Source organism: Passer domesticus, chromosome 1 (genome assembly GCF_036417665.1).
Source record: "Passer domesticus isolate bPasDom1 chromosome 1, bPasDom1.hap1, whole genome shotgun sequence".
NCBI classification, from domain to species: domain Eukaryota; kingdom Metazoa; phylum Chordata; class Aves; order Passeriformes; family Passeridae; genus Passer; species Passer domesticus.
The window spans coordinates 37,262,289-37,286,319 of NC_087474.1; the positions used below are offsets into that span (position 1 = coordinate 37,262,289).

The 24,031-nt window shown below is 40.8% G+C and overlaps 1 protein-coding gene across 3 annotated transcripts in view; it reads left to right on the forward strand.

The window, feature by feature from the left end:
• Nucleotides 1-4,384: 4,384 nt before the first annotated feature.
• Nucleotides 4,385-24,031, forward strand: part of UBE2E2 (ubiquitin conjugating enzyme E2 E2) — a 201,160-nt gene continuing 181,513 nt past the window's right edge. The window contains exons 1-3 of one of the 3 annotated variants that reach the window (XM_064414421.1): nt 4,385-4,688; nt 9,256-9,439; nt 17,537-17,587. In XM_064414421.1, the coding sequence (XP_064270491.1) occupies nt 9,264-9,439; nt 17,537-17,587 (227 nt within the window). In that variant the 5' untranslated portion in view covers nt 4,385-4,688; nt 9,256-9,263. Of the gene's footprint in view, nt 4,689-9,250; nt 9,440-17,536; nt 17,588-24,031 lie in introns of all 3 variants that reach the window. The other 2 variants (XM_064414411.1, XM_064414430.1) reach the window with 2 other exon arrangements.

Here is a 24,031-nt window from a genome sequence, read left to right on the forward strand (position 1 = left end):
AACTCCTTTTGTATTTAATGGCCTGAAAATATTAGAGTGAATAAATGCTAATGATTTGGGGGTTTGCAGTATTGTAGAGCAAATAAAGAAGTCAGGCTAGTTACTTGCCTCTGTGTTCACACAATCATTTTACTTCAGAATGCCATGAAAATACTTTAAACAGACTGTCAAGGCATTGTTTGAATAATAGGCTTACCTAGTGTTCAGGATTCAATCAATGTTTTCCTTGATATAGGATGTCATTTTTTAAGTGATGAGGACATACACAATTAACTGAAAACTCTCATTAAATCTCTGCTGCAGATATCTTCCTTGCGATGCCACTTTATTCTACATGCTGATAGAAGAGAAACAAAAAGAATCTTGATCTCTGAATCACTCAGATACTGCATTTTCAAACAAAGCTGGCACTTCAGAGATCAGGGTGCCTGTGAATTTCAGTTTACATTTGCCAACGTACAGAGCGGGATTCATCCATGTAGCAACAAAAGCAAAGCAAGATTGTAGGAAAAAAAAAGATTAGATGCATTGTGAGAATAAACTATCTACAAACAGGAGAAAGAGAACTACCAAAGAGGGAAAAAACAGACAAGAGGCTAGACCCTCTAGATGGTCCTTACAGCCTTGTGCCATTATGGTAGCATAAGGAAAATCAGCTATGGGAGAAGAATCCTGGAACAACATAAAGGTACTGCAGAAACTCCTCATTCTGTGCCCCCACCACAGCTAAGGATGGAGGAGCAGACTGGGAGGACCCGACCAGGGCCTGCTGCTGAGAGCTGCCTGCTGTCCACTATCCAAACAGCCCCACGGGGCCCAGCTCCCAGCAGGGGAGAGATGGAGGGAATGACACAAGCTTTGACAGCTCCTGTGGAGCTGGGAAGTGGAATCAGGTAAAAAATTAATAAAGGCACCTTTGTCCCCATTCCTCCAAACTTCTGCTGATAATAGCTCAGATGGATGAAACAAACTAGCTCATTAGGACTTGGCTGGAAAAGATTGATGTAACAATCAGACACATAATGGACAAGTGAATATTATCATCTCACTTTTTAATATAAAATAATGAAGTTTTGAAAGATAGATATGCTATCACAAGAGATATCATTGTGTCTTCACCTATACCACAGCTGAGATGATTTCTCATCTTTACCTCAGAAAACCAAATCCATTTTACCAGTTACAACTTGACAATGGTGTTCATTCAATGGCTTTAACAGTGATATATAAATGACATGTCCTTTTAAATGGGAATGACCATTAGTGCATAAATAGAAATGCAGAAAAAAAAAATCAAAGCTGCATTTTCCTATTTCTTTTTTGACACGGAACAATATTTTCCTGTTTTTTTAACTAAACAGAAATGGATAAAATTCACTGTAATTGAGTACAGCTCTCAGTATAGCTAAAAATGTAAAAAAAAAATCCTGAAAAATCTAAATAGATCTATTACACCTTTAAATTAAACACTTTGAAATGGAAACTTTGCTCAGGTTTCTCCAACTTCATAGATTTTTAACTGACATATCTGCCCTTATAACAGACACTCAAATCAAGAGCCCTTAACAAAAGTGTCCTTAACCATAATAGTTTTAAAGCATGACTGCCTGTGCCAGGTGAGATGAACTCTGGTGTGTCTCCATAAGGAAGCTCCAAGTCTCTGTGAGAGTAAAGAACTCATGTTGCTTGCTTTGGATGTGTCTGGTGGTGTAAATAGTGTCAGCTTTTAGAAACCACACTAAACTAAGCATGGGGAGGGAAGTGTAACTGTGTGCCTTAGCACTCCAGCATGGGTGAAATCTAACACTGAAGTATTCCCATTCACTTCAAAAGGACTCAACCTATATAATCCAAATTTAGAAAAGTCTTCCAAAGGATTTTGAGCAATATTATGCCACCTTTAACATCTGAGGGCCAAACACATTATTTTGAAAGGTCAAAAGGATAAAAATGGGAGCAGCTGACTACCCTGCCCTACTCTCTTTACGCTGCATAGGTACGGCTCATTCAAAACCTCTGCTTTTAAAACAGGGCACGCCTCAGTGTGTATGTTCTATTCATAAGGCAGTACAAACCTTCTGCCTAGTTTAGTCGTCCTTAATTTAAGCCCTACCATTTAGGGCTCTGGGCCAGAGGTTACACACCAAAAGAAAAAATCAGGGCCTGACTCGCGATGACTCAAACCTCTCACTCGGTGCTGAAACACTTCAGTGCTCCCTTGATTATTTTGGCACTGGGAAATTATGACCCAGATTCTGGGACACTGTATGGCCCCATCCTGCCCCTGTCTCAATTAGGCCATTCAGTCAGCTTCTCTCTCTGTGCTTCCCGCAAATCCTAGCAGAAAAGATGGGTAATGAAGCACCATGAACTGCCACCAAAGAGGCATCCTGAGATGGGCCCAGGAGTTAACACAGACCAATGTGCGCCTCCTTTTAAGGCACTTTATGCTGTCAGAGAAACATTAAGGAAATATGGTTAGAAGAATCATTTAGAATTGAATTTTATCACTTCCTGGATGATTTTCAGGAGGTCTGTTTTTTTCAAATGACTGAATCAAAAAAGCATGGTTTAAGTGATTTTAGAAAAGGGAACCATGATGTCAAGAGTGTGCAGTGCACCTTTCAGCACAATCAGCTGCATCGTTTGCAGGAAGTTTGCATTTTTTGAAGGACTTTCACACATCATATTCTATTAATTACTTCATTATTAGTTCTTCTGAGAAGTCAATGTATGCTTGCAGACAGAAACCCACCTAGCTGACATTAGGAGCTCTTCCTCAGAACAAGCAAGAAAATATCTTGTAAATGCACACGGAATAGGAAGAACTAGCTGACTGTGCTATTTTTAGGTTTAGGTGAAAATATCACTGGGATTATTTAGCAAAGAAATAGGAAGAGGAAATAAATCAAGTCATTTAAAAACAAGTTCTCAACAAATAAATTTATTAATTTTACATACCGGTAAACTGCAAAAAACACTTATGCTATCTGGATGTAATATGAGAGCAGGTATAAGTGATGTTTCTAATCCTTATACATTTCAGTAATGCTTCAAGTTCTCAACTTCTGTATGTTTGGTGGCATAAGCTCCACCTACACCTCAAACATAAGTCAGAAAAAATACAATACTTCACAGCTCAAGCAGGGAGAAACTTTTCCTCCTACATGTGGAAGGGTGAGAACACATTTTATTTTTTTAATTCCCTTTAGTTGTTAAAAAAGGGAAAACATTTTGACTGGGCATTACCCCTTTACCCTTAGCTGGTGTATTTCCCTGCTACAGGAAGGTTTGAGGTGATAGTTTACATAACATAGCTAAGCATATTATGTAAAGATTAAAGCAGCAGGGTCGGCACAGGGACAGAAGTGTCTCATCGCCCAGCACAGCCGGGGTTACCTGACAGCCAGTTCTGCTGGAGGTTTGTTTTGTTCCACGTTAAATTCCCACAAACAACTAACATTCAAGTGCGGCTCTGCCTTGGCCTCTCCCACTCCTGACTGCGATGCTTTCCACAGAGGCAATGCCTGCCTGCGTGGGAGGCGAGGTTCATTTACCTGGCCACAACCAGGCGACAGCGCCTATCTCCAGCCGGGATGCCGCACGTCACCGGGGCCGCCAGCGGCCGGGGGCGGTTTGTGCCACCGGGCCGCGCTGATGCCACGCAGCGGCCGAAACTACCGGGGTAACTCGGAGCCAAGCGCCGCGGGCCCGGGCCCGCCGCAGGCCGGCCGAGGCTCCGCGCGGCCAGGTACCGCGTCCCTCCCCGCCCGGGGCACCGGCCGCGTCCCTCCGGCTGCTCCCTGCGGCTCCGCGGAGACAAAGGCAGGGCCGGGGAGGGGGCGACTGGCGAGGGGAACAAAGGAGCCGAAAAGGACGAGAAGAGCCAAGAAAGTTGATACCGGCCTTCGCCGCCCCCTGCCCCGTCCCGGCCCGCCCCTTCCACCTCCCGGACTTTCGCGTGGGGGCCCACGGCAGCCCGGCGGCGGCAGGGAGAAAGGCCGGGTACCCGCACCTCCATCCCCCCAAAACCCCGGCCGGAGGTCCCGGCTCGCCCCATCGCCTCCCGCCTCCTCCTTCTTCCTCTGCCCCGCTGACCCCGCCCAGCCCCCGGTGCTTCCCTTTAACGCGCGCTCCCGCCGCCGCCTCTTGCCCCTCCCCCCCCCCCCCCCGGCCCGGCGGCGCGCGGCCTCCGCCAGCCCCCGCGGGCACGCGCCCGCCCGCGCCCCCATCCCGTCACTTCCCCCCCCGCTCCCTCGCCGAAACCGCGCGCGCGCCCCCGCCCTCCCGCCCCTCCCTCGGCGGCCCGCGAGCGCCCGGGATAATTGGCTGGCGGGCGCGCGCGCGCGCGGCGCCGGGCGGACGGGTGGGGGCGCGCGCGCGCGGAGGCGGCGGCGGGGGTGCGCGCGCGCGCGCGGCAGCGGCTGCACTTCTCTCCGGGCAGCGGGGGCAGGAGCGGCGGCGGCGCTGGGAGAAGCAGCGGCAGCGGCCGGCGCTGCTGCTCGGGAGAGACGGGAAAGGGGAGAGGAAGGCGAGAGCGAGGAGCGCGGGGCAGCGGGCTCATGACTCAGTGAGCGGCTGCAGCCCCTTTCCAGCCCCGCGCCCGGCCGGAGTCGGGGCGACCGCGACGGATTGTCCCGCAGCTTGTGCCCGGCACCAGCGAGAGAGAGACCTGCGCTCGCCTGCAGGTAGCAGCGGCTTTCGCCCCGTCTCTGCCGGGGTACACCTACCTCTGCCCCGGCTGAGCTCCCCGTCTGCCTCCCCTCCCCCCGCCGGGCTCCTACCCCCCCGTCGCTCGCCATCCCTCCCCCACGGCAGCACCCTCTCTCTCCCCCACGCTTATCTGCGACCCTCGGTCTCTATCTTTATCCTTCATCTTCCCTACCCTCTCCGCATCCCCCTGGTGCTGCCTGGTACCCCCTTGCCCCCCTTGTCATCCTCGGCCGTGCCCTTTCATAGCAACCGTCCCGGCCGCCCCCCTGCCGCCCCCGGCCACCTCGGCATCTCTGGCGGCTCTCCCCGCTCCCCCAGGCTCCATCCAGCCTCCATTGCTCCTCAGCACCCCCACACCCTTTCAGCAACTCTTCCGTGTCCATTTGTCCTGCTCGCCCCGCTGCGGGCGGGAGCAGCGACCACCCCCGCTCCCCACCCCCCTCTGGCCCTGCTCCGCATGGTCCCCGCGGCACTCTCTGCGTCCCTGGGGCGCCGGGGTACCCCCTGCCCCCCACCACATCGAGCCTCCTGGGATGCGCTATCCCCACACCCCCCGCCGCAGCGGTGGGCACCCCGGGCTGGAGCCCCTCGGGAAAGGCACTACCCCCCACTCCCACCCCCGCGCCCCAAGGAGCCCCGCAGCCCAGCCCTCTCCCTTCCCGCATGTGCCCCCGACGTCTTCCTCTCTCTGTCTCCTCCTCCTCCTCTCCTCGGTTGTCTCCTACTTCTCACCCTGGCCCGGCCGTGGGAGTGCGGGGGGTGTGTGGTTCTAGGGATGCTCGTGGCCCCCACCCCTCCCGTACGGCGGGGGCTTCCCGACGGGAGAGTGGCGCGTGTGCTCCCACGCGGGGCCGTGGGAGCCCGGGCTGCCGTCCTGTCCCGTCCCATCCTTCCGGGTGCCCTCTCAGCGGCGGACCCTCCTCTTACACAGACCGGGCTCTCTCTGCCTCCCGTCCCGCGGTGCTGTGGTCTCTTTGCCCTTTATGGTTTCTAATGAAGATGAAGTAAGGCGCCTGCTGCCATTGCTGCTCGTGGTGGACCCTGCAGAAATACTCAATTTATCTTGGCTTATAGGAAATTACGAGCGCTTTAGAAAGACATCATCACTAGCACTGCCGCCCTTCTGCACATTGCCAGAATCTTGCTGTCCCCGACTGGTGGATTTTTAATTTTTTTTTTTTTTTTGGTGGTGTGTGATATCTGATAATGACTGGTGGTTTGGGGTATTTTTGTCTTATTTGTTTTTGTTGTTGGTTTGTTTGTTTTTATTGTTGTTGTTTTGGTTTTGTTTTGAGTTTGAGGAGGAAAGGGAAGGTGCCGGTGGATATATTTGAGAAAAGGAAAATATTTTGGACACCCTTCACTTCAAATTGATAGTTGTATTCCACTTGTAATCTCTGTCGGTGCTGATTCATCTCACGTTAAGGGAGAGACTTTTCAGCCCCCCTTCATTCCTTCCTCTGCCCCCTCTGCTCATTTTTCTCTGCACAACAGCAGGGAGGTTAGCAACTCTTGTCTGAATGTAGAATAGCCTGGCAGCCGGGAGCCTGGACATCGTGTGTCTTCCCTCTTGCCCTGTGTGACAGTTGCAAACACACTTATGGCTCAAGGAGTATCTTGTATTTCTGTCTGTGTTGGTGGCAGAGAAATGTTTTCTTCACAGTGTCATCCTCTCAGTTGACTTTTCACTCCCATTCTCTTACTTGTTCAGATGTTTGTTTGTCTTTTAAGTTTGACCCCATTAGAAGTGTCTAATTTCAGGCCCCTTAAAACACGCTTTTACTGCAATATTGAGCATCCCTTGAACAAAACTTCTTAAAATTGCATGTATTGTGAGGAGAGGGAATAGAATGAATTGCCTGGATGTTAGAAAGGGGAGCAGGGACAGAAGGAGCGAGGAAAAAAAACACCCAAAAGCCAACCTCCCCCCCAGAAACTAACCAGACATCAAATGACAGATTTAAACATTTTCCTCTTGTAAATGCTTGCATTACATGTTACAGTAATTATATGCTCTGGGCTACTGTTACAGTGTTTGTCTGCTGGATAGTAACCTGAACTTATGAAGTGAATACAGTTGTTTTTTGGATAATAGTAATATTTATAGCCAAGATTATTCATAGCAGATGTCCTATGCATATAAGCATTATTAAATATGTTTTTAACTTTCTGGCCTGCAGTGTTAAAGCCTATGTACATTGTGAAGAGAGATTTTTCTCTTTAAAATTAGACATATTAAGCAAAGGTCAGAAGTAAAATCTAGGGCAAATAAAGGCCAACATAAGTGTTATAAAAAGAGATGAGGTTGTATTTTAGCTTTATGTGGAAGCAAGGAAAGTAGTAGTACTTTTTGGTAGTACTTACTACCAAAATCACATCGTAGTTACATATTTTGACTTGTCAGAATGTGATATTTTTGTTGTTTATTACCTCTAAGTGTTCTGCTGCTGTACCTTGAAATCTCCCAACCAGGATTTAAATATCTGAACATCAGCCTGTGTAAATTGGTGAACTATGTTAAATGTATTGTTGTAGCGGTACTATTGGAGAAAATGTTCTCTAGGAGTGGACAATTTTTGTATTTTAATTTTAGGGCAGAAACTCTGCATTATTTCATTTACCTTAATGAGTAGGTTAGGTGTTGTGTATTTATATCTATTTAGATACGAAAATATTATTTTCTGTTATAAAATAAAAAATGTAGCTTAAGCTGATGAAGGAGAACTTTAGTCACATATTTATCACTTGTTATTGCTTACTGTTTCTTTTAATGTCTAAACATTTTGAAGGGGTGCCATACTTCCTGAATTCTTTTTCAGAATAGCTTCACAAGATACACAAAAAAGACCTAATTCCCCCTGAAGTTAGTTGGATGTGTCAATCATGTCTGAAGAGATTATTTCTTCTACTCCATAGTGTGTATTATTTGATTGAATTAAATCTTGGCAAGGGTTTTTCAGTATAGGAGTAAATTTATTTCTGTTCTCTAACAAGAACACTTAGGCCTTTTAAAAATGCATCCTTTTCAACATAACCCTGTTGGCATTGATATTAATTTACTTTTCCTTTGCTGTCTCTTTCCATAAATATGTACAGGGAGATGAACTTTGTTTAATCCATAGAACAAGCATGGTTGAATCTGAGCCTGAAATCTCATTATTCTCCCTTGAGCGAGTCTTAAAACATAATAGTCAAGGTGAATAGTTTTGTTCTTAATTGTGATGATGTCTGTACATAGGTAAGAGGAAAAGCGAGTCGAAGTTCACAGCAATTTGAAACTCTTTGTGTATGAAAGAGCAAATTCTTCATTCAGACAGATTTGATCAGAAAACCACCCAGATATATGGGGATTGCGTGGGTGTAAGCAAATAACGTTTGGGCCTGTGTGCTTTTTCTTAAAAATCTCTAAAGGAGGATATGTAACATAGGTATATAAGGTACAGATTTGGAGTTAAAGGAAAGACCTGGGTTTCACTTTGGTTTTAATTTGGTTTTGGTTTTGTTGGTTTTAATTTTTTGTTTGGTTTTGGCTTTTTGGTTTTTTTTGTTGTTTTTTTTTTTTTTTTTTTTAATCAGTCAGTGCCACCAGATATGCAAATTCAGTAAGGGTTTTTCATGGACATCTGTCCTTCATTAGAACAGTTTGAGAGTTTGAGAAGTCATGACAGCTGTAACAGGGGGCTTGTAATTCCTCATCTGTCGACATATTGTTATACTATTTAAAATTAAGGAAGACGTTAAAATAGCTAACTAGTATCGGAAGTGTGTGAATAAAGCATTAACTTGACTTCTGAAATATGCTGAGATTTCTTGCTGCTCATGTTCTCAGACAAGTTTGTTGCCTCATGTTGCCTGAATGAAATGTCAGGAAAAAACTTCATTATATCCTCTACCAACATGCCCACTGCTTTAGTAAATACAAACAGTCCTGTGTTAGAGCATTTTAGTTCTGTGTTTCCATCAAGCATGCCAAGATGTGGATTTTGTAATGTGGAAACCCACATTGTACACTTGGAATGAGCCCACAGATTTATTTCATATGGGATAACAGCGAGTCCTAAGATAGTAATAACTCTCAGTTTTTAACTAGCTGTGGTAGATTTGAACTGGTGGCATAGTTGATGGGACAGCTAACTGATGGTATTGCTGAGTGCTTGAAAAACATAATTCACAGTGAATGGTTTTACACTTGCAGGATTATGTTTCCCACTTAACTTCAGTAACTTCTGGTTTTCATACATATATATATGTGTGTGTGTGAAGAGTTTGGCTGGGGGATTGGTTTGTGTGTTTGTTTCATATTTTTTGTTTGTGGGTTGGTTGGGGTTTTTAGGGGGATGGCAGTGGTATAGGGTTTAAAATTAAGATGCTTGTGGCAAAATTCTTCAGTATGAGGATTACTGAACTACTGTGACACAAGCATTATTTTACGAGGACAAAGACATATATCCCATGTGTTCTTTCCTTAAGCATGTAAGCAATACAATTAGGCAGTTTCTTCTCAAAAAACTAACTTCAGTTTTTTGTCTTTGTTCAGTGCAGCATCTGCCATGTCTACAGAGGGGCAGAGAGTGGATGATAGTCCAAGCACTAGTGGAGGCAGCTCTGATGGAGATCAGCGTGAAGGTGTTCAGCAGGAACAAGAAAGAGAGCAAGTTCAACCCAAGAAAAAAGAAGGGAAAATATCAAGCAAAACAGCTGCTAAATTGTCAACTAGTGCTAAAAGGTACAGTGTTCTTCCTGATTGTTTCTTCCTTTCTCTTCTTTCAGCTGGCCATCAGATCCATGTTTTGACTCAGTATATTAATTTTCTGATTGTTTTATTATAACATTACTGTATCAGTGTAATGACCTTTTGAGACTGGTCACTATAATGAGACCTGTATGCTTTTCCCTTTCTTTGTCAGTTTACCTCTTTCACATGGTTTTAATAGTTGCTTGCATGATAAAAGCTGACATTTTTTTATTGCTAATAAAACTCAGACAGTTTTGTAGCCTTATAAAATATATCTCTGTATATGTATGTATGACTGATGTTGAAACTTGTCAGTGTAACTTACAGTTAATTAGCCATAAACATTTCAGACAGTTCAGTAACTCAGCATGTTAGGACTACCGTAATACCTATTGCCATGAAGTACTGCCTTTTCTTTTCCCAGATGGCCAGGTCAGAAATACTTGGGTGAACAACAAATGTATGTTGGTTTCATTACTTTAAACTGTGATCTGTTTTAATACCCATTTATTTTCCCTCCCTTTTCTGATTGAGATGAAAGGTGGGTTTGTAGAATAGCTATTTAAATTATTCTATGCTATCTATGTCCATCTCCAGATAACGATTGTCTTGCTGGGACCAGACAGAAGGAATTTACTGCTTAGTGTTGCTTCGCTAGTACACATTGGGCTGTTAGTCTGGGCAAGTGGGATTATAGTGATTGAAGTTAAAAAGCACTCATAAAATAATCTGACAAGAGACCAATTCTGCAGACTGTCCCAATGCAGAATTCCCAGATCTCATTTCTTTGCTAGTCCAAGGCAGTGTAAACGACACTGGAGTTGTACCACTGTGGTGCTGTGGTAAAGGAGAAGCATCAAGCCCGTGTTGGCACAATTTATAACATATGCATGTAGTCAGAGTCTGCAAATAATACTGTATAAACATGTGCGTACATCTAGTCAGGATTCCAGTCTTTGTTTTGCCTTAATCTGTCCCTTACCAATTAAATCAATTTCTAAAGTATCTTTAGATACTTTAGTAAAGATATTTTAGTCTGTTTTTTCTTTCCAGTTAGGTATTGTCATGTCATGCTTTTCTTCTGCTGCAGATTCCTTTCTTACAGCTAGTTTTTCTTTGTTTTTAATTCCCTGGAGACATACTTTCTGGAAGCACATTCCTACTGTGACAATATTAGGAGATTAGCCAGTCATATCACTAACAGAGTGGCCAGCAAAACTTGCCCGTGTTTCCTTCTATGACAAGAAGGGAAAAAAACCCCACCCAACTTTCACTACAAATTATGATGTTATTAATGTAGTTAATCCTCACAGCCGTTATGGTTTCTGGCCTTCTCTTTCGTCTGCTTCCTGCTATTATTATTTTTTAAATATTAGGAATATTGGATTAGTCATGACTTTTAAGGTCATAAAAACAGTTTCCAGCATCTTTAGAAAGCAGTCTGTGTATTCTGAACTTTGTACAATGCCTGGTGTAATCATGCTACAATTCTGACAAGGGCCTGTGGACACTATCCTATTAAAAAATTAATAGTGATATGTCAGAAATTGGTCTATTAATCTTAGCTTTGTATCTTCAAAGCTTAGAGCTTTTATCAACAAGCATTTTACAGTGATAAAATTACTTAAACCTTTTAAAGTTTAATCATATCTGCTTATGGTTCTGCTGAAACTAATTATGCCATCAGTTGCTGACTTCAGTACATTTGCCAGTTAGACTCTAAAGCTAGTTTCACATGTGTAGTAATATTGATTATACATTTTAGAAATATACATTCGATTATATATTTTAAAAGCTGACATGACTTATAATAGTTGTGTAGATATGTGTACAGTATTTTTGAAGAGAAATGTAATTTAGGAATGCTGGATGTTGCAGCCTTTTCTGGAAGGATTACAGAAACAGTTATTGTCATGGGGGTTTTTATTTGTATCATGGTAGATTTTTTTCCTTTTTTTTTGGTTTGGATTTTCTGGTTTTGTTTTTGGTTTGGTTTTTTTTGTTTTTTGGTTTTTTTTTGAATATTCAGTAGTTTGTCATTGTGTTAGAATTGGATTGAAGGATTGCACCTTCTCTAATCTGGACAGGTTTTCATATTACAAGTTTTGTTCTGTGCTTTTTAATTAAAATCAGTTATGTCTCAAGAAAGCTAAATCATAAATTAAAGTAGAGGCCAAAAAAGAGGGGAGTAGCTCAAAGGAAGGAAAAATGTCTTAAAGTCCTCAATATGTAATAAGTATTCCAGAAACAGTCTGAATAAAATATCTTTATAGTAATATTGTTATTTTAGTTCATTTTGAATGAGAAATAGTGCAGGATTAATAAGGCCTTAGTCCGGTAACTTTTTTACAGTGAAAGGAGTCAACTCTGCTAAAGAATCAGTAGAACACTTGAACAATAGAGTGTAGCACAGTTGTGGCTTTGGTCAGGATTCCTTAATTCCTGTTAGAAGCTTCGAATGGGGCAAGTTCACTGGGGCTAAAGTCACAGACTACAGGCTTGATTCTAACCTGAGTTTGGAAATCAGGTTTTCTCACTTGGAAAGCTTTTTTGTGCACGTGGAATTCTCGCCAGTTTTTTTTGATTGCATTATGATACCTACAGTACGTGGGGGAAGGTTTGTGCATCTCTATTTGGAAGACTCCTGGGAGTCAGAGTTAAAGAATTTTCAGTAGCATGAGGTTTTATAATAATCAAGATTTAGCAGTGTTCTGAGTTTTGGCTGTGTAGTAGTAAACTGCTCCCATGTCTTATGTATGAGTATGCTGTTCACACAGCTTAACTGCTTTCCAAAGTGATCTGATTACAGAGGCTATGTGAAACCACTCATATTTCTATTTGAGTGAGATTTTTGGTATTGAGATATGGAGTTTCTTCTGTTAGCATTGCTGTGGATGGCATCAGGAAGGCAGAATGCCATCACACGCTGTCCTTCTCTGTTAATACTCCAGGACTAGCTGCTACACAGGTGTAATAGCTTACAGCGTATGTCGTGCCGTGTACCGGTCCTTCAATTTTCCTCACCCAGAGGGCATCACCTTAAATAGCAGCCTTTCTTACCCAACATGTCAAGATTGAGAAACTCGCTGCATATCACAATTACAGTTCAGACATGGAATTGAATTGCTGTCCTTGAAAACAGCAGGCATCTTGTTACCTCTTAAGTAGCAAATCTTAGCATGACCTTTGGATTGAGAGAAGTGTAACCATTCTTGGCTGACATAGTAGCTCAACAAATAAATGTATTGTTTTGCTTGGCTCCTGAAGTTGCTGGTCAAAAATCTGTAAGCCTTTATGTCCAATCCTGATATTTTTTAATAAATATCTTTGCCTACAACCAATTGTAGGCATAGAACTGTACAACTTTAGTTGTAATCTTTTAATTATTCAAAGAAGTTGCAGCCTTGAGGAGGAGCAAATAAGTGATAGATTAAATTGGTTCAAAATTCAACAAAACTGAGTATTTCCCATCCCTCCTCCCCTTTATTTTTTTTCCTGTGAGGTTTATCACAGAATCTGGAAATTATATTTGGCATGTTGAATATGATGGCAAAATATGGAGTGCTTTTTCTTACAAGAAATATCCTTGTAATTTATCCATCTTTTAGTAGGTAGGTGAGAATATTTCTTTTCCTCCAGTATGAGCCTAACCATCTTTAGATCAATTTCCTGCTCAGCCACAATTTATTTAGTATTGAAATACATACCAGTGACTGCATTTTTAAGTATGTTCTAAGTAGTATATTCTTTGATATAGGGTATTGATTCATCTGGCTTTCATGGGTAGATAGACATGTAGTTTAGAAAAGCGGATGTGGTAAAAAGAGTTTATTGTCATGTAGTCCTTTATTTTATTTCTTTTCCTATTAATAATGTTGGTAAATTATCTAACATGTTCACATCTTTCTTAGCTTTAGAGAATTGTTTCAAAAAGGAAACAACTCAGTCCCTTTTGGCTTGGTACAGTAGTAAATATGTGTCTGTGAGAATTAATAATATTTGAAATCCACAATGTACTTTCATGCTTCTGAATTTATGAGTAGATTAACCTTTGCACCATTACTGGAAGGCAACTGTGTTTGTAGTTTTCTGTTTGTTAGTTGAGTGGAGGGAATTTATTTATTTTTTTAATATGTGTATGTATATATATGAGAGAGAAGAGTAAGATGACTTCTCTGAGACTAAACAAAGTATTAGATCTGACATTGCAAATTACATGTCTTATGTGTGCAGCCTAGGGCTTTTGATTACCAGCAAGAGCCTCACCCCCTGCCATCGTCCCCATTGTCCAATATATAATAAACCATAATGTCATTGGTTTAAATATAAACTGTATATATGTAATGATTTTAATTTCGAGGGTTTTTCCTCTCTGACATTTCTAAACATAACTGTTATTGAGGCAGAAAATCCAAAGAAACAGATGCCAGAAAGGACCCTGAAAAAAATGTTTTGTTGCCAGAGGCCACATTTTCTTGCAGTGAATCCTCTGTGGTCAGCAAAGGAAATGAGGCACGTCCTCTCCTATGGCAGATTCTGAGGGCAGCTCAATGGGGATGGGAGGCGAGTGCCAGAGCACGTGCAGACAAAGGGCAGCTTGCACACTGGAGGTCTCTATCAGTGCAAGGCTCTCTGGGATGCTGTCCGATGATTTAATTGTAACTTTGAATGCTGTGACATGTGAACAAGCTACGTGTCAGCTGTTCTACAGAAACTGTTTATGAATGAGCCCTCAGTGTGAATGCAAGGTAAATTAAGGTTGCAACAAAAAAAATGTAAGGTGTATAAATTAATTTTAGTTTGGGACACCACAGAGCAGGAGAATAAACATGAACAGCTTGCTGAGGAGCAATTGATGGACAGTATTGTATTAATATGTTTATCTTGTTTGTATAAAAATAGTCATGAATTACACATTTGTCTTAGATGTTTGCAAGGGCAATAATGTCTTTTGAACATTAATAGACAGTACCATCTGATCAATTTTTACATATTGAAGCAGAAAGGTGGTTTATCTGTGTCTGCTTAATCACAGAATAGCTTGATAAGGGATATTTTAGTGTTCTTGGCATTAGAAGTTTTGGGTTGAACTAGAACAGATGGAGAAAATGAGAGACCGTTTTGTTTTCAGAATGTAAGGAACATGGGTTAGGATTTAGAAGGAAGAATGTAAAGTTTTTGATTTAGGACTGAAGTTGTTGAAGTTGTCAATCCATTCTTGATGCTATTCATACTCGCTCTAATGCCATGAAATACTAACTATTCTTACTACTCTATGTAAAACAAAGGAATGATCTCTGACTCCAAAAACAAGTGCAATGCCATCATTCTGGAACTTCAAAATAGGCTGAGAAAGCAGAACAACTCATAAACCACAAAACTGACGTTTCCATGCAGCCTGGGTTTTCTGTAGTTTGAATTTGTGGTAGTATAAATTTCAAAATCATGGCAGAATTTTGTAATATGCAGAAGAAATATTTTAAGCATTCCCACAGTTATAAGATCTCGCTTGTAAAAGTTGTGATTTGTTCAGATTGTTTAAAATGGGCTAACTTTTAAAACAACATTTTTGTTGTGCTTAAAATTCACTAATTAAAAAATGGGATGGCTTTCAGTTTTACTACAATGATTTTCTGCTTGATTAAGCAGACTGTGCCTGTATTTTTATAAGCAAGTTATGATATTTATTGGAGGAATTCTGTATGCTGGAGGTACCAACATCTCAATGAGTAGAAAAAGCAAGTAAAGATGAAATTGTTTCCCCTTTACAGAAATAACTCTGTGTGTTTGTGTGCATGCAGGGTATGCACCAGCTCTGGATGTAGGGCATACACACCCAGCTGGGTCAGCTATTCAAGGACTTGACTTTAAAGCGTCAGCCTGGGAATGTCCAGAAATCCTTAACAAAAAAGTTACCTTCCCTGGAGTTAAAACTCTGTCATGTCTTTCTGGGTGACCTGGAGGATATGGCAGAATCCACTCTAAAGTTTTCAGATGGCACCAAGTTTGGTGCGAGCATTTAGTACATGCAGGGGCATTTTATATTATATATGCCAATATACCTGGATGCTTATTTTGATAAACCATTTACTTTACCTGTATTTATATGCACAGAAGTTAAAGAAAATCTAAGCATCTGGAAGAGTATTTTTATCTTTTCAATGATCTCATCAGGTCTTAATAAATTATTATTACTTCTGCCTACAAATCTTGCCCACGTATGTCCTAATTATTTCAGAATGTGAATGATCAAGTCTTGAGTTCCTGGCTCAGGCCAGTTCTTCTGCTGCTGTTGGTCCATTTATTCATTAGAGCCATAAAATCAATTCATAGTTGCATAAGGGGAATTTTGATAGTGGCTGTGAGACTCCTTTACATGCAAGATCGTGTTTGAAATTGTAGCATTATATAAAGAATTAAACTGCTCTTTTTTTACTCTATATATGCCAATATACTTGAATGCTTATTTTGGTAGGCCATTTTCTTTACTTGTATTTATATGCAAAATGGGTAGCAGTCGTTTTTAACAAGATACATGTAGGTCAGGCCTGAACCTTTAGCTTGTGGCTTGAGCGCCTATATCAGGAATTTGAGTGATATTGTTGTGTTATTATTTCTTTTCTAGTCTAGGCAATAATAGGAGTAGCAACCTTCTCTGTGCATGAAATCTTGTGAAGGAGAAGGCAAGAAGAAACTACTGAGGATGTATTGAATTGGTGTTTTTTTCCCTTCCTCCTTCTAAATATTAATGTTTTTGCACTGAAGTAGCCTATGAAAAAAGCCTTGGACATAGTTTATAGGGAGGGTGGCATTTGCAGTTCTGCTTATGGCATCATAATCTGGCAAGTCTTTGGGAACTGTAAACTCCTATGAGTTCCTTTGGGAGCTCTGTATCATATTCTGCATACTTAAATTTCTTCAGAGGTCAAGATACTGGCTCTCATGCAGATGCTGGTGTAAGGGAAAAGAGCCCCCCCACTGCCAGCTGTGGCAGAGATCAGCTATTCAAGGACTTGGCTGGGAAGCGTCAGCCTGGGAATATCCAGAAATCCTTAACAACGAAGTTGCTCTCCCTGGAGATAGAACTCTGGCAGGATGCCTGTAATGTCTTTATTGGTGACCTGGAGGACATGGCAGAGTGCACTGAGAAGTTTTTAGATGACAAGCAGTTTGTACACACAGGGGCAAGGCTACGGCTCAGAGGGATCAGGCCAGGCTGCAGGAGAGGGTTGACAGAGAACTCATGAAATTCAACAAGGACAAATGAACACCATAGACATGGGGAGGACTTATCCCTTGCTCAGATACACACTGAGGATCATCTCTGCTCAGAAGGATGTGGGGGCCTTGGCAGACAGCAGGCTCAGTGTGAGGTGGTGACAAAGGCTGGGCTGCCTCCTGGGAGGTATTAGCAGAAGCATAGTCCATAAACCTCTTTCATCTATCTATCTATCTGCCTTTACTCAGCTCTCATCAGACTATATCTAGGATAGCATTTACCCAGTTTTTTTCCCCTCAGTAAAAAGAAGGCAGGTAACAGAGAAAGTCCAGCAGCAGGTGCCCAGGCTGACCAGGGAGCTGGAGAAATTCCCTTTGGAGGAAGCTGGTATCAGCCCCCCAATATGTAGGAGGTTGTGAAGTCCTGAATGGGCTTATTCTGGGCAATTTTCCTTTGAGTTGGGGGGTTTTGCCCTGCCAGTACAATGTGCATTAAGAAGCTAAATATTCTAGAGGGCAAGAACCGTAAGATATATAGTCAGAGAGGAAATAGAAAAGGATGGCATATGAGATATTTAGTGATTGTGTAAGTCATCCAAGGAGCTGAGATTCTTGACCTATGGAAAAAAGTGTGATTTTCTAGGTGGCTGCTCATGGCATTTGTTCCATATTGGATGTTCATTTTTCAGAAAATATTTGGTTGTTACTTCTACATGTTCTTGCACAGTTTCATGAAGCATTATAGATCAGCTTTCAATCAGAAATTCTAAGAATTATATTTTGATTAATTGATTGATGTAGAAATGTTCATAAAATTGAAAGCAACATATTGAAAAAAAAGTCCTGATAGTATCTTTTTTTTCTTTTAAGAATTCAGAAAGAACTTGCAGAGATTACATTAGACCCTCCTCCGAATTGTAGGTAAGTTCACCTGGATTTTATTAATTTGGAATATGGAAATGAAATGTATGGAGCTCTGGAAATTGCGTAGGGGACTGAAGTAAATTTTAGTTATTCCTTTGTGGTGATCATTTAGTAATTTTGGAATAAGAACTGATGTTGCCTACATAGAGAGAATTGATATGACATACTTTCTGATAACCAAAGTAGTGGCATAAATGGATGAACTCTGTGATGCATTAATAGATACAGGACAAATAGCAAATCATCTTTCATTTCCAATATTAAATCAATAGAATAGTGTTTTGTTTGATTTTGTAAAATGTAATCTTGGTGCAGTTGCTTGGTATATTTGGTTCCTTTCTTTGCAACTTGTTAATACACTCTGAGTATAACGGAGAAAGGAGATTGTTATAGGCCCAAACTGTTAGTAATTTTCTGACTGTGTTTGTGGCAATCGATTGTGATATTCAATGGACACTTCCTGAATTAGAGTATAGCATCATTTATACTTTCTGATAGTGACTGTGTGCTTGTTTGGTTTGGGTATTTCATTTTGTTGTGGTTTGATTTGGTTTGGTTTGAGGGGTGGGGAGGCAGGTTGTATTTTTTTCTTGTCAAGAATATTTCCTTCTGGTATGTTTAAACTTGGCTTTGAAATGAATGATGAGGTAGACCTTGAAACCCTCACTGTCTGGTGGCTGGGGCTGTGTACAGTTGTTTTCAGATGGCTGTCTCGGGCTTCTTATCTGTCAGCTTGTGACATATGGTCAGTGTTGGAGCTGGGCCAGGGCTGCACATTGCTGTTTAAAGGAGTCTCTGCTACTGCACCTCTCATGGTGAGAGGTTGGGCTCAGTGCAGAAGAATAGCTTCCACCCAGTCCTGCCAACCCATTTCAACTGATGTGGTTAGTAGGTTTCATTCTGTTACTGCACTAAAAAGAAAGATTGATAGAAGTGGCTGATTGCATGCAGCGTTTATAATGAATCCCAGTATGTTTCAGTATCGAATTAACTAAGCAACTGGTAGTAAAAATGACAGTCAGTTTTATTGTTTTGGTCTCTTGACAAAAGTATGTGTAAGGAAATACTCTAACAAGATTTGATGTGGTTGTGCTGGATCTCAAGATATAAGTCAAGTGGCTATGTACCAAGGCACTGCTTAGTGAAGTAGCCTTGCAATAATAGCATTCAAAGAGTATTTCAGTCAATTAGGATGAACAGTTTTTTGTTGGATAAAACATTTTAATAGCTAAGCTGTTCTGTCATGCTTACGACTGTGTGTGAGTCTTCAATCACATCAAAGCTGTTTCATGTGGCAGATTTTACTTCGGTGTTGATGACTGATGCCTATTAGCAGATTGATTTGCTGAGATGAATATGAAACTTCAGTCTGTTGTAGAAGAATGGTTAAGTCTTTGAACTGAGAGTAAAAGGCTTACAGGTTTTTACAGCAGTGTCATTTTTTCTGGTTTTCTGAAGTCTTCTCTTTATGACAAAGCAATTGTTTCAGTATACAAGATACTATTATATTTGATTTTTTTTTTTTTTGCTAGCAAGTTTAAAGTAAGCATTGGCCTTCTGAGTGGAAAGCCCTTTAGTGACTTGCAATTTACAAAAAAAAAAACAAGTAATCTGGAGGTTTCCTGGGTTTGTTGAATTATTTACACTAATGATAAAACAGCAATAAAGTGCACTCCATGATGCTGTTTTGCAAAATCACATTTAACTTCATGTGTCTGCTGCTTTAACGCAGTTCTTAAGATGCAGAATTACTTCATGTTGTGATAGATAGATTGATAGATAACCATTAGTGACTTTAATATTAGCAAATATGTTTTTATAGTCAGTGCAGAATAATTTCATTTAGTTTATGCTTTGTTGACATAGTCTAAACAGTGTTTTCATTTGAACTTCATCTATTTTCTGTTATAGTTAAATGTTACAAAATAAATACATCAGCCAGACATGATTCTTCAGAATGAGGAAAGCTGAGCTGTTGTACAGTATATCTTACCCTAAAGTATTGATACATCCTTTCTTGGTTTTAATGAAATTTAGGTCATTGTTAAAAGACATATTAGTTTTTTCTATTAAAAAGCCTAACCATATTTCATAAAGGTACGTTCATTCCAGATGTAGGTTACTTTAAATGGTTGTGATTCCATCTTACTTTCACTATATGTACTCCTTCATATATAAAATAAATCATGACTGGGCATGATGTGATAATTCTGAAAACTAAATGTCATAGAAGGCATGAAGATGTTATTCAAGAATACAGCTGTCTTAAGTAGCTACTCAGGAAGTTCTGGTAGGAAGGCTGTTGAGCCTGAGGTTGAGTATTGCAAAACAATTTGCGAATGTTTTCATTAACTACAGCAGGCCAAAGCTTCAGGTTTCTTCCATTCATGAAAAAAGCCCCAAATGGAACAGTATCTGTATCACAGTAGCATCTTTCAAATTCATGGTAAGCTACACAGTCACTACAAGCTCCAAGGCAGCTGCAGCTTCCACTGCTGCAGCAGCTGTGATCTTAACATTTCCCCCACCTCATCCCTGTGAAGAGAATAGAATGTATAATCTTTGTGTTTGTTTGTTTGGAAGATTAAAAAAGTCTTGCTCACAAATGTGCCTTGGAATTGGCAGATTATCACTGCTGGGACTTGCAGCGTCTTTCCAAAACTGTGGAAACCTGTGGGTTTCAGAGTTCCTAAAAAATCTGTCAACTTGGCTTTAAAAGAAGATTTAATACTATAAGAAATTAGAGTTGCCTGCCTCCCTACTTCCTTTTCTGTAGTTTAGGTACTGGGCGATGGAGTGAGTCCTCTTGGCTCTACAAACTTTGGCTCCTTCCTCAGGACTGAGAATATATAACGTTCTACGTGTCAAAAAAGCCAAGCTGGGGTGGGGGGGTGGTGTGGGAGTTGAGCAGTGTAGTCATTGCTATTTTTGGAGGAAGGCATGTAATAAAAAAGCCTGTTATACTTCACATTTAACAGAAAGAGCTGGATGGTTTTTGGTATGTGTTTTCCCATCCCATCCCCTATTTTACTTTTGTATTGAGCTGAATTTACTGGCAAGGACAGTCCTGAATGCAAAGCGGTACATTATGTTTTAAATCTGCAGCATTGTGAAATTTCAGTTTGTCAGGAGATGGTATACCTAAATTGTAGATATTTGCCACTCCTGTCTTTTTTCCCCTCTCATTGAAATATCAAAGCTTGATTGCTAGAAATGGCACACATATTATTCTCCTGAGTAGTGCAGAGTATAGCTTTTCTCACAGGTGATAAGATCCTCATATTTAAGTGTCATTTTCCTATATTGCCTTACTGAAAGAGGGGAACAGTTGGAAATACTTGTAGCTAAAATAATGCCTTTTCAAGCTTCCCCATATTTTCGGCTGCATTGTGTGTGAGACAAATGATTTCGTAGAATACAACTTCTTGTATAGTATTTCCTTTCTCACTGGCAAGAGAACAACATCTCTGTGACAACTTATACCAATTGCTTACTTGGGAAAATAATATTTGGAAAGTATTTCAATGTATTTTTAGCTTCTTTCAATGTGAACTTAGCAGCTGGAAACAAGGAGAGCCAGCATGAAGTGAATAGCAGCTCTCTGTGGACACCACTTGGAGCAACTGCTCAAAATTTTCCTGTTAAGTCACCAATATTACCTATCTTCCCCTTGATGTTTTATTTTGGTGTTCTGTAGTATACTTTTCATCATTCTTTTTTCTGTATATTTACTGCAATTCCTATTATGTTCTTTACATTTCATTTCTTTTACCCTCTAGCAATATAGGTGATGCTTGGGCCTCAGAAATATACGGTTAAGGACTGTGCAGCTTAGTGGGCAGAATGACTCTCATTCCAAAACAATCAGTTTAAAATCCTGTGTGTAGTCTTATCACTTCCATTTGTTTGGAATCATTATGTTAATTCCTTGCTTTTTATACTGTCTGCAAAATTGATAAGCAACCAGCATATGTGATTGTAGTATTTTGCTTTTTGAAAACTAATCACACTGATAAGTTCTTTTTGGGACAATGTTGTGAAGAGCCAAGTGGAATGGCGAAATTTTCAGTTTGACTTAGGGAGAGAGGTCAGTGTGCCTCATGGATGTCTCTTGTATTGTTAGTGACTGTAGTACTGCTTTGACTCTGTTTTTGCTGAAATCTTGAGGCTGGCATCCTCACAACTCCATGGGATTATGTGAATTCTAACAATTTTAGTTATTGTTCCTGGGGCCATATTTAAACTCCTACCTAGTGTTACTTTAAAGCTAAAGAAATGGCACAAGTGTCAGGAGCAGAAAACAAAAGGGAGCACAATATCAGGGAAGGACTGGGAGGGAGAGATGGTCAGCCTTGCTCTAAAATGCAGAGGGAGAGAAGTGGAGGGACCTGGAGCAACAGGTACAGCAAGTATCTACCCTGCAATTGTGCTCAGTGGTTTTGATTGTTTGAGTTGGGGAGGCATCAGTCTGTTGCCACAGGCACATGGCTGTGACGAATGTAATGCTAATGTGTGAGCAGGATGAAAAAGTGGAGTAAGAAATGCTTTCTCTGAAGGCTTTTCTGTGCAAGCATTTCCAGCCTGAATTCAGGCTCCCTTCCCATTGTGTTACTTGTGGAGTTTACTGTCTGCCTGTATAGACCTGTTTTGATCTGCTGCTAGTCACCTTCTTGAGAACATGTGACACAGAATATTGTATATACCTTAGCCTGGTCTCTTTAGAATTTACAGCAAATAGCAAAACTTAGTCAAAAAGACAAGCATGGAAGTGGTTTATACTAGGGTGCAGGATTCTGTTGGTTTTAAATCCATGATGTATCAACAACCGAGGCTAAGGATGGGTGAAAAATTTCAGTACTCACTGCAGCTGCTTTGTTTTACTTTTGAGTCCCTTTCCGCTTCAAAAGCGGCAAGAAACATGTCTGAAATATATGCAAGCTAACAATCACACTGGAATTATATTTTATAATAGCAATCATACTGTATTTTATCACTTGAATTAGATTGCTGAGTTTTTTAAATGGTGAGTTTTTTAGACTTTATTACCTTGGTACCTTGAAGTACCTTGGATGAAAAGTCTGAGGTTACTTTTTAATATGTAAAATTTTCATTCCTTTAGTTGTTTTCTTTTAGACTGTGCAGAACCATAATTTGTGCTTTAAGCTCTGAAGTATGTAACTATATTTAAACATTTCTTTAAAAATATCTGTTTATTTTCACTGTAAAAGTGACCTTTTCATGTCATATTGTTTACAAAGTTTTTTAAAAATAACACAGATGTTTCTTTTCATGGGTCTTCCATGTATCATGATGCAGTGTACTTGGAAGGCCATCAAAAACATAGCTGTTTTTTTTAGTGATCTGGTATCTTTGAAAACCTATGTTTGATGTGACAAATTATTAGAGAGCACTAAACTTTTTTTTTGTCATTGAATAAACTAAGTTTTCAATATCTGCTTGATTGCATTATTGCTTGTGGTTGTGGGGTGATTTTTAGGATTGGTTACATGCAACGCTCAAAAGCTTCAGGATGTGTTGTGGCCATTGGTGGCTGAAATGTTAGCAACTTTCATGAAGGCAGGAGAGGAAATAAAAGGAAGAAAGGCAGTAAAGGGAACCTGCCACTGGCTGCCTGCCAGGTCTGGCAACTTCACTCAGCAATGACGATGTAAGGAACTGTCTGACAACACCCATTAATACCTCCCAGCTTAACAATACCTCCACATGATTTCTGCCAGTTCTCCCAGTTTTTGAATGATGACAACTTCTCTCCCAGGAGGAGAAGAAAAGAGAAACTAGTGTTAGAGGAGAATAAGAGTACTTCAGTGAGCAGCGTGTGAGTGCAGATCTGGAAGGTCAGGGAGATGCCGGAGCACATCCTAGGGCACAGCTGAAGCAGGAAAATGAGACTGGGGCATAAGGAGGGGTCAGGAAGATCACTTTTTCCGTGAAGCAAGAAAGGGCAGAAAAACGCTCAAAAAGCAACCTGTGATGGATATGGGAGGGTTCCTTGATATTTGCAATATGCTTAGTGTAGAAGACAACTAAATCTCTGGTTTAAATTGTAAGTTGGAGAAGGCGGTGTGAAGAACTGTAACAAGGGTAAAACGAAACACTTTGATGCTTTTAGTGTGGGGAATTCTGAACAGAAAAATTCTTTTCCAGCAGTTTCATATTGAGTTGCAGCTGGTCTTTGTAAGTCAGTCTCCTACGGTGTACAAAAGTAGTCCCCAATTCTTTCAGCTCCAGAATTTTTCAGACCACCTTTCATAGACATTTCTTTTGCCTTCTCCTAAACAGCTAAATGAAGGTGTTGGTTTAGGGTGGGAGGTTTTTTGTTTGTTTTTTGTTTTTCATATGAGTCAGAATTTGATTTTATTATAAAACTGGTATTTTATATGCATGTTTTTATAATCTCCTGAATAAAGCCCTCTTAAAATG